This window comes from Cephus cinctus, unplaced genomic scaffold (assembly GCF_000341935.2).
Source record: "Cephus cinctus unplaced genomic scaffold, Ccin1 Ccin1_scaffold0169, whole genome shotgun sequence".
NCBI lineage: Eukaryota > Metazoa > Arthropoda > Insecta > Hymenoptera > Cephidae > Cephus > Cephus cinctus.
Window position 1 is genome coordinate 1 of NW_014332893.1, and position 9179 is coordinate 9179.

Genomic DNA, 9179 nt, shown 5'->3' on the forward strand with positions numbered 1-9179 from the left:
TCGTTGACAGGAAGCCACGTGGTACTGTTCGTGGAGAAACCTTGAAAAACAGAATTAATCAAATCATGTAATTCTGAAAAAAAGTTTGTTTTATAACAAACACCCAAGTACCAGCTGACGTCGTATTATCCCACTGAAACGGAGTCCTTTCAGGATCCCTAGACATACTCTCATAATTCTCCTTCCCCGCATTACATCCTTGAGGATCATAAGTATCTTCGTACGATATCCACGTGTCCTCCATACCGATCTCTTCGCCGTTATAGGTCACGCTGACTCCCGGAAGCAACAGGAGCATAACGCTAATAGCCTGGGCTATGTTTTCATCGAAACGTGAAACCAGCCTGCGCCTATCGTGATTTCCAGCCTATGAGAGTTTCAAAATTTTTCACTACTTCGACTATGCATTGCAATTAGCTAATACAAAACTGTCAATAATCGTCATTAGGCATTACAATTAAAGAATTTTATTTATGAAACGTATTATATACTTAATCAATATTTAATTAATATCCAATATTTTACTCACCACCCAGTTCGCAGTGCAGCCTGCCGGCATATTATTCATCCACGTGTCGATGATATTTTTATATTCGCTCGCATTCGAATCTTTACCCAGATTCTCGATGAGGAAAAAGTTGAATGGAAAATGAGATCCGTAATCGTAATACTTCATGATGAGTTCCGGGCTGGCGTAAGCCTCGGTCATCATGACGGAAGTTACGCCATTAGCAGCGTCATAAGCGTCAATGACGTCACGCCACTGTTGAACCATTTCGTAATTTTCGTGTTGATTGGTCGTGTATATGTGATCGAAGTAAGCATAATTGTCCGAATCGTTTGTATTGCCACTGAGCGGCTCGTCCAGGTAACTGGTGTTCTCAAAGAGATGAGGTATTGCGTCGACCCTGAACCCATTGACTCCCTTGTCCAACCAGAATACAAGAACGTCCTTAAAAAAATGGTTTCGTCAATTTTTTAAACCACTCGTATCTCACGCTAGTGACATAATGCATATTTTACTAGGACATTTCTGTGTCCTGGTTATACATCGGAAGCGTGTTTAACAATCTAGGGAATTTATCATTTACGCGTTGTCTGATTAGACTTTTTCACTATTGGTTGTTACTACTTCGTGTAATATACAATATATATTATAACCCGGTGGAGGGGTTATTTTTCAAGGGACAATCCGGGAAAAATGCGGGGCGTCTGGGCCGGGATTCGAACCCGGGACCTTTCGATTACCGGTCGACTGCTCTGACCACTGAGCTACGCCAGCCGCTTACCACATCCCTCCCGAATCGTCCCTACTAACGAAAATTCATTTTCGTGACAATGTATATAGTACAGTATAATATATGTCATTAGCTGTTATCAAGATTATCGCTCTCAATTATTACACGGCTATTTACCAGGCAATTATTTATATGACATATTTATAATGAATTGTTGTGGTAATGCGTCATGCGTCACCTTCATCTCTTGTACTAGCTTCTCGTTGTGGAAATTTAGATCCGGTTGGGCTGAATCAAATTGATGCAAGTAATAAGCCTGTCTCTCGTCTCGCCATGTCCATGCGGGACCACCGAATACACTGAGCTAAATAAAAAAAGATGGTTAATTTTTGAAAATTTGTTTGAAAATGATTTTTTGACTTTCCGTATTTTTTCGATTATTGATAATATTTGTGCGATTTCTTTACCCAATTGTTTGGTTTTGCCATGGTGCCGTTACTAAGCTTCTTTCCAGGGTGCCATACGTAAAAGTCATTGTAAGGCGCTATATTTTTTAAACTCTTCTGGAACCATTCGTGCTGGTCCGAAGTGTGGTTGGGTACATAGTCCATGATGACTTTGAGTGACAGCTTTTGGGCTGTTTTTATGAGATTTTCAAAGTCCTCCATGGTTCCGAACATTGGGTCGACGCCCTTGAAGTCTGAAATGTCGTATCCAAAATCGATCATTGGACTCGGATAGGTGGGAGAAATCCAAAAAGCGTCCACGCCCAAATTGACCAAGTGCGGAAGTTTCTCTTCGATTCCTGAAAAATAGAAAAATTGAAGATTAATGTGTTACAGTGAAAATTGATGAATTTTGGTAGATCGATATGGATCCTTTGTTTTTTGATCAAATACATGTAATTCGGATTCTGTTTAATTAGTCGTAAAAGTTTTTTTGCGTATGGGATTTATTGCGAATTTAGTAATTGTCGATTATCGATTTTTGCCAGGATATTTAATTTGTCGATGACTGATTCATTATTTGTATGCAAATTAGAAAATATAATTTTTTTTCAATGCATGTGTTATGAATTTTGATTGTGTTTTGCTAATCCTTTTTTCTTTGGTTTTTGCAAATTTACTATGTTATACAAATTAACTGCATCTGCAATTCAAGCAATTTATATTTGTTTGTCGTATACGAGTGTGAATTTCACAATGTTATCTTCTACCACAGAATATCACGAGGAGTGCGAAAATGTAGAGGGAAAAAGATTAATCACTAATTGCGAAAAATTTAGGTCTGTCACAATGTGCGAATTGCACATTAGAATCTTGCGTAACAACTTTTAAGTAAATTGAAAGTTGTCTTGAATCGTATAAATATTTTCATATATAAAAATGTTCTCAACTTAAGCACAATGAATAAAAATAAAAAAGAGGCTCACCTTTAAGGTCTCCCACACCGTCGCCATCAGAATCTTTGAAACTTCGTGGGTAAATTTGATACAGTGACATGGACTGCCACCATTCCAGGCAATTAACAGGGATACCAGCAAAAGTCAGTAATCCCAGTGTGAACAGTAGCTTCATGATATCTTTTAAAATCCACTGAACAGATCTTTTTAGATATCGTTTCCGTACTGATTACAGGATAAAGGCGCTGCTAGTTTTTAATTCTAGACGTAAATTCTAAATTGAATATTTTAGCTCGATAACACAGAGACTGGTATGGGATCGCTTCTGGTTCGCCTTTTTATACGCAGATGCTGGATGCACGCGGGGGAGTAGGGTAGTCGTATTGATCAGATATAATAATCAAATCACATGCTATCGCGCTCATTATCTGTAGTAATGGTGAAAAATTTCCTATCGATAAGAATAGTTTTCTTCGGTCTTACAGTATCAGTTAAACGTATGTAAAGTATTGAAATAAATTACATCAACAGTCTGGATTGGTTGCAAAAGAAAATATTCGGGCACCTGAATATTTGCAAAATTGTTTTTTTTTTTTTAAATTCACTGAAAGATTGCATCTTGATCATTACCACGTACTTTAAATTTCGTCGCGTTTCGCGCTCCACTAGGACTCGAATTCCTTGGTAATGATTCCAGTTATTGTGAGGAATAGATTTTTGTTTATGTAAAAAAAATCCTTATCACCTGTCAACTTTGCGTCAGTAGTGTAATAGTACTTCTAAACTCAAAAATGAATGATCTTTTGATTTCCTGGAAAAAAATGCATCACTCCATCGAAAAAATGAAAGTTGATTTTCGAATTACCTTGACGCCTGAACTCAGGAATGAATTCAATAACGAAATGTTCCGTCCTCCTTCAACTCCTACAACTTCTTTTTGAAAATTTTGTTCATATCTTCGTTTCCAAATAAATCGACCTGGCTACTAGAAATGGCTCACCCTGTATATATTTACTGCATCTATATATGATTATATTTACTATGTACCCATGTATAGGGTTATTCACACAAACTCATCACTTGAAGGTGGTTTTACCATAGAAATCAAATTGCCAGACTATCTTCAGGCAGTACGTTTGGTGCGCCTGACCTTGCATATAATATATATAAGATACTTGATTGGCCTAATAATTTAATTCAAGTTAATCCTATACCTCTTATCACGCACTTGATAAAACATATGACCTGCTGCTCGACATGCGACCCATCATGTTTATGTCTCTATTGATAATCATGAAGTACCTGTCAAAATGATTCAACATCGCATAATCTAGAAGTATTTTGAACTGTTGACAGTAATCCTAATTCAGAATGACAAGAATGATAACTATAGTGCAGTATCTCCATCAGATAGTTAAAATTAAATTATGGAATTGTCGTAAACAAAAGTACCGGTATAAAGTGTATTATATATATGAGTCTCTTCGTACGATATCCACGTGTCCTCCATACCGATCTCTTCGCCGTTATAGGCCACGCTGACTCCCGAAAGCAGCAGGAGCATAATGCTAATAGCCTGGGCCAGGCTTTCGCCGTAACGTGAAACCAGCCTGGACCTATCGTGATTTCCAGCCTATGAGAATCTCAAAATTTTTCAGCACCTCGACTATGCATTGCAATTAACTGATATAAAACTATCAATAATTGTCATTAGGCATTATAATTAAAGAATGTTATTTAAGAGACGTAATATATTACGTATCAATATTAAATTAATATTAAATTGATATTAAATTAATATTAAATATTTTACTCAATATTTTCAAACTTAATCAATATTTCAATAATATTCAATATTTTACTCACCACCCAGTTCGCAGTGCCACCTGACGGCATATTATTCACCCATGTGTCAATGATATTCTTATAACCGGCAGCGCTCGAATTTTCATTCAGATCCTCGATGAACCAAAAGTTGAATGGAAAATGAGCTTCGTAATCGTAATACTTCATGGTGAGTTCCGTGCTCGTGTAAACCTCGGTCATTATGACGGGAGTTACCCCATTAGCAGCGTCATAGGCGTCAATGACGTCACGCCACTGTTTAACCATTTCGTAAGTCTCGTGTTGATCGGTCGTGTAGATGTGATCGGTGTAACCATAATTTTCCGGATCGTCTGTATTGCCACTGAGCGGCTCGTCCAGGTAACTGGTGTTCTCAAAGAGATGAGGTATTGCGTCGACCCTGAACCCATTGACTCCCTTGTCCAACATGAATACAAGAACGTCCTTAAAAAAATGGTTTCGTCAATTTTTTAAACCACTCGTATCTCACGCTAGTGACATAATGTATATTTTACTAGGACATTTCTATGTCCTAGTTATACATCGGAAGCGTGTCTAACAATCTGGGGAATTTATTATTAACGCCTTATCTGATTAGACTTTTTTACTATTGTTCGTTACTACTTCGTGTTATATATATATATATATATATATATATATATATATATATATATGTGCAGTATAATATATGTCATTAGCTGTTATCAAGCTTATCGCTCGCAATTCTTACTCGGCTAATTACCAGGCAATATTTATATGACATAGTTATAATGTATTGTCGCGGTAATGCGTATGGGTTGTACCTTCATTTCCTGCACGAGTGCCTCGTTGTAGAAATTCAGATCCGGTTGGGACGTATCAAATTGATGCAAATAATAAGCCTGTCTTTCGTCTCGCCATGTCCATGCGGGACCACCGAATACACTGAGCTAAATAAAAAAAAGATGGTTAATTTTTCGAAAATTTTTTTTGACGATGATTTTTCGATTATTAATAATTTTTTTTTTAACCCAATTGTTTGGTTCTTTCACGGTGCCGTTATCGAGCTTCTTTCCAGGATGCCATACGTAATAGTCATTGTAGGGCGCTATATTTTTTAAACTCTTCTGGAACCATTCGTGCTGGTCCGAAGTGTGGTTGGGTACATAGTCCATGATGACTTTGAGCGACAGCTTTTGGACTGTTTTTACGAGACTTTCGAAGTCCTGCATGGTTCCGAATATTGGGTCAACGCCCCTGAAGTCTGAAATGTCGTATCCAAAATCGATCATTCTACTCGGATAGACTGGAGAAATCCAAATAGCGTCTACGCTCAAATTGACCAAGAGCGGAAGTTTCTCTTCGATTCCTGAAAAATGGAAAAATTGAGGATTAATGTGTTACAGTGAAAATTGATGAATTTTGGTAGATCGATATTGTCGATTATCGATTTTTGCCAGGGTATTTAATTTATCGATGACTGATCTGTGTTAGTCGATTATTGATAACTGTCCCGTTATTTATATACAAATTGGAAACATAAATTCATAATTATTCATATTATAATTCATAACATAATTCCAGGCAGGAATTCAATAACGAAATTTTCCGTCCCCCTTGAAACCTTACAACTTCTGTCTGAATATTCTTGTCATATCTGGCTTCGTTTCCGAAAAAATCGACTTGGTTACTACAAATGGCTCACCATGTATATATTTACTATACATCAATGTATAGGGTCCTTCGCGACAAACTCACAACAACCTGAGTCACTGAAGACTTGTATCAAACAAAAATCACACGAATCAAATTCGCTTATCGTTAAAAGTTTTTTTTGAAATTACCAATCAAATCGATTTTTTAAATTAAATTTCACAATTAGCATCTCGTACCCTAAAACGCATAGAATGCTCGTAATTCATTTATAACTGTCAATTTATATACAAATATGTATTTCTATGTTTAGTATATGCTAATTTTTTTCTCATTAATTTTCAACATTTACTACACTGTTGATTGCATTCTTAATATATTACTATACGCACACGTATATTCTATATATGTATATGCACAGTGTTATTAAAAAATATTGTACAGGTGATTCGTTATTTCTTTATTTCTGAATAATTCACTACGTTAATCTTAACGTAAATTAACAGCAAGTGTCTTGGACATATAAGTATTCGGAACTTGTGGATACAGAGATAACCATACCAGTTATCCTTCTTTTGAAACGCCCTGTAGATAACGTATGTGGGCTCATGAGGCCCTCATATGCAGCTGACACGGGGTATTGTTTCACGATAACAAAGCAGAAACGATCGCGGTCGCTGATTATACGATGCCACGCGATCGCAGGCTAAATTTCGTATTACGCCAAGTGGGAGTCTCGTTCGTGTCGGCAGGCAAAGCGAATTAATTTTGCAATCCACCTCAAGCCCGTCGATCCGAAGAAGATGGGAATGAAAGAATGTACACGGTTAACTTACGTAAACCTGACTACAGTGGACGGCGATCGTGACGCCCTCTGGTGGAGGGAATTAATATTTCGAAAATCGAACAAAGCTACTGTTATTGTTTAGTGAAAATTTTTTAAAAATTAATTTGTACGAAATTAACAATAGTATAATATTTTTAATTTTTTTTTCGTTTCTTATCGGTCTCTTGCATGTCAAATACGTGCATGTTGGACGTGAAAACGAACCTTGTAAAATTAAACATATAAACAGCTGTATACGTTACATGGGTTGTGTAGTTTAGGTTGGCTTCATATACAGGGTGTTTGATTTCATCCGACATGCGGCTTTAAAGCACTTCAGTGGAGACTCGTAAATTCTTAAAGAGTTCCGCAGGGAGTGACCGAGCCCTCGCGATAGATAATCGATAGTTACGTAACACGAATAAAAATATATGGCATTTGAGCCCTTTAGAAATCCTTTTTTTTATTTTCTTTACATTAACCGAACAGCTGATGCTTATCTTTGCTTATCAAGAAAATCTTTTTGTCACGAATAAAAGTTTATTTGACAATTTCAATAGTCTGATATAACGATCTGGTATCGGTGTTGTACAGTATTAGAAAACAACAATTTTTAAGCAACAGGGAAAGACACTATTTTTCACTTTAACTATATCATTAAGTATAATTCGAATCATTATTTTTAATTTTTTGGATCATTTTTTTTTTGAAATTTTTTTAAAAATTCAGTTCGTCCAAGGAAATCTTGCGTCACTTAATGACTCGTTGGGTTGAGTTTGACTATTTTTTGTGGAAGGTCAGTGCATGATAAATATCAAATCACTCATAGTCACTGGTTAGTTCATTGTATCACGATCATGTAGAACAATCACTATAAATTTTCGGTGGCTTAGATTCAACAGGGCTTTTTTGTAGAGTTGCGATATAATGATAGAAAAAAAAGAGAGAGATATGAGAAGAAAAAAGGACACGCCTTACATACCATTCGTCGATGGACATGCGTATGTATAATAATATATGTATAATAAAAGAGAAAGCCATAGAATCGTTTTAAAACTGCACGAAAAAAACCTGAAGTGAATGAAAAGAAAAAAGAAAAAAACGAGATTGACAATAAAAATTGTTTTAAACTAACGGGACTAACGGGTAAGGTGAAACTACGTACAGCCCTCGTCATTTTGTTTTACAATGGCTACAGGTGAATTTAGTTTTTCGAAAAAATTATTTTGAGATCATCCAAATTAGTGTCTATAAATGATTTTGATGATTTTATTCGAAGTGGTGCTCGTTGTTGGAAAATTTTTATTATTCTGTAAATAACGTTAAATTGCTAAAAAAATATTTCCTTTATATCAAGGATTTCTTTGTCGATTTCTGATCGTAATATTAATTTTTTTCACTTTCATTGAATTTCAATATAATTTTTATTTTTGCGAATTTCCAAGCTGTACGGTACGAATTTTACGCAATAGAAGGAAAAAATGTGGCATCCGTTTTTCTTTTTTTTGATTTGATAGAAACCGGCACGTATCCTTTGGCAAATAAGCGTGATCCTGGATTTTGTCGGTAGGAAGGATGAGTAAAGTGTAGAGGGGACGCAGAGTAAGGGTAGGTTCTATGGGGTGGATGGGCTTGAGGATTTTACTCGGTTTACGGTAAAGTCTGCATGCTCTTACGAGCATCTCCAGGATTCGTATTTTATTATTAAATAATCCGGCCGCACAGTAGTTATGTTTTAATTAAATTTATTAACCATCTCTCAACTTTATTCTTACGAAATAATTAATCTTGTCACTTCGCTTCAGTGGCAAATAAAATGTACGTGATAGATAATGAAAATACGCGAAACTTATTCCTTATGTAACCATAATTGTTTATGATATTTGTGATTTTATTATTTTTATTCAATACGAAGATGCCATATTTTATGCCTACGAAATTCCAAGGCAATTTAAATTTTTTTGTTTTCAATTTTTACGCGTAAGGGTACAGTCTGCTTTACGCATTTTGCAATACCTTTCTCAGTCATGAAAATTCAACGCGGAAGTTCTACGTGCTCGAAATGCCAAAAGGAAGAAAATAAATATTAGAGAAGGTTAGAGGCGCTCTCTAGAAAAGTGCATACACACCGAATCATTTTCGAATCCTTTTGCCGTGTATTTGTAAAAAAAAAAGCGTATTTCACGTTTTTCAATTTTTTTTTTTTTTTTTTTTTTTTTTTTAAAGTAAAGAACAT

The 9179-nt window shown here is 35.7% G+C and overlaps 2 protein-coding genes and 1 non-coding gene across 3 annotated transcripts in view; all 3 read right to left on the reverse strand.

Moving 5' to 3' along the window:
- Positions 1-215: 215 nt before the first annotated feature.
- LOC107264438 (alpha-glucosidase) lies at positions 216-2963 on the reverse strand (the record flags this gene model as incomplete). The annotated part of the gene is given in 5 exon segments (XM_025081684.1): positions 216-367; positions 530-952; positions 1477-1602; positions 1706-2043; positions 2671-2963. Coding segments are annotated over 5 exon segments (1184 nt in total), but the record flags the coding sequence as incomplete, so codon positions are not given.
- Trnat-ggu lies at positions 1210-1283 on the reverse strand. Its single transcript has one exon. It is a non-coding gene; the product is annotated as a tRNA-Thr (tRNA).
- A 1159-nt stretch (positions 2964-4122) lies between the features above and the next one.
- The window catches only part of LOC107264396 (alpha-glucosidase), a 10982-nt gene continuing 5925 nt past the window's right edge, over positions 4123-9179 (reverse strand). The window contains exons 2-5 of the mRNA XM_025081685.1: positions 5496-5833; positions 5289-5414; positions 4507-4929; positions 4123-4256 (exon numbers count right to left, since the gene is read on the reverse strand). Coding sequence (XP_024937453.1) covers positions 4209-4256; positions 4507-4929; positions 5289-5414; positions 5496-5756 — 858 coding nt within the window. The 5' untranslated portion in view covers positions 5757-5833 and the 3' untranslated portion in view covers positions 4123-4208. The remainder of the gene's footprint in view (positions 4257-4506; positions 4930-5288; positions 5415-5495; positions 5834-9179) is intronic.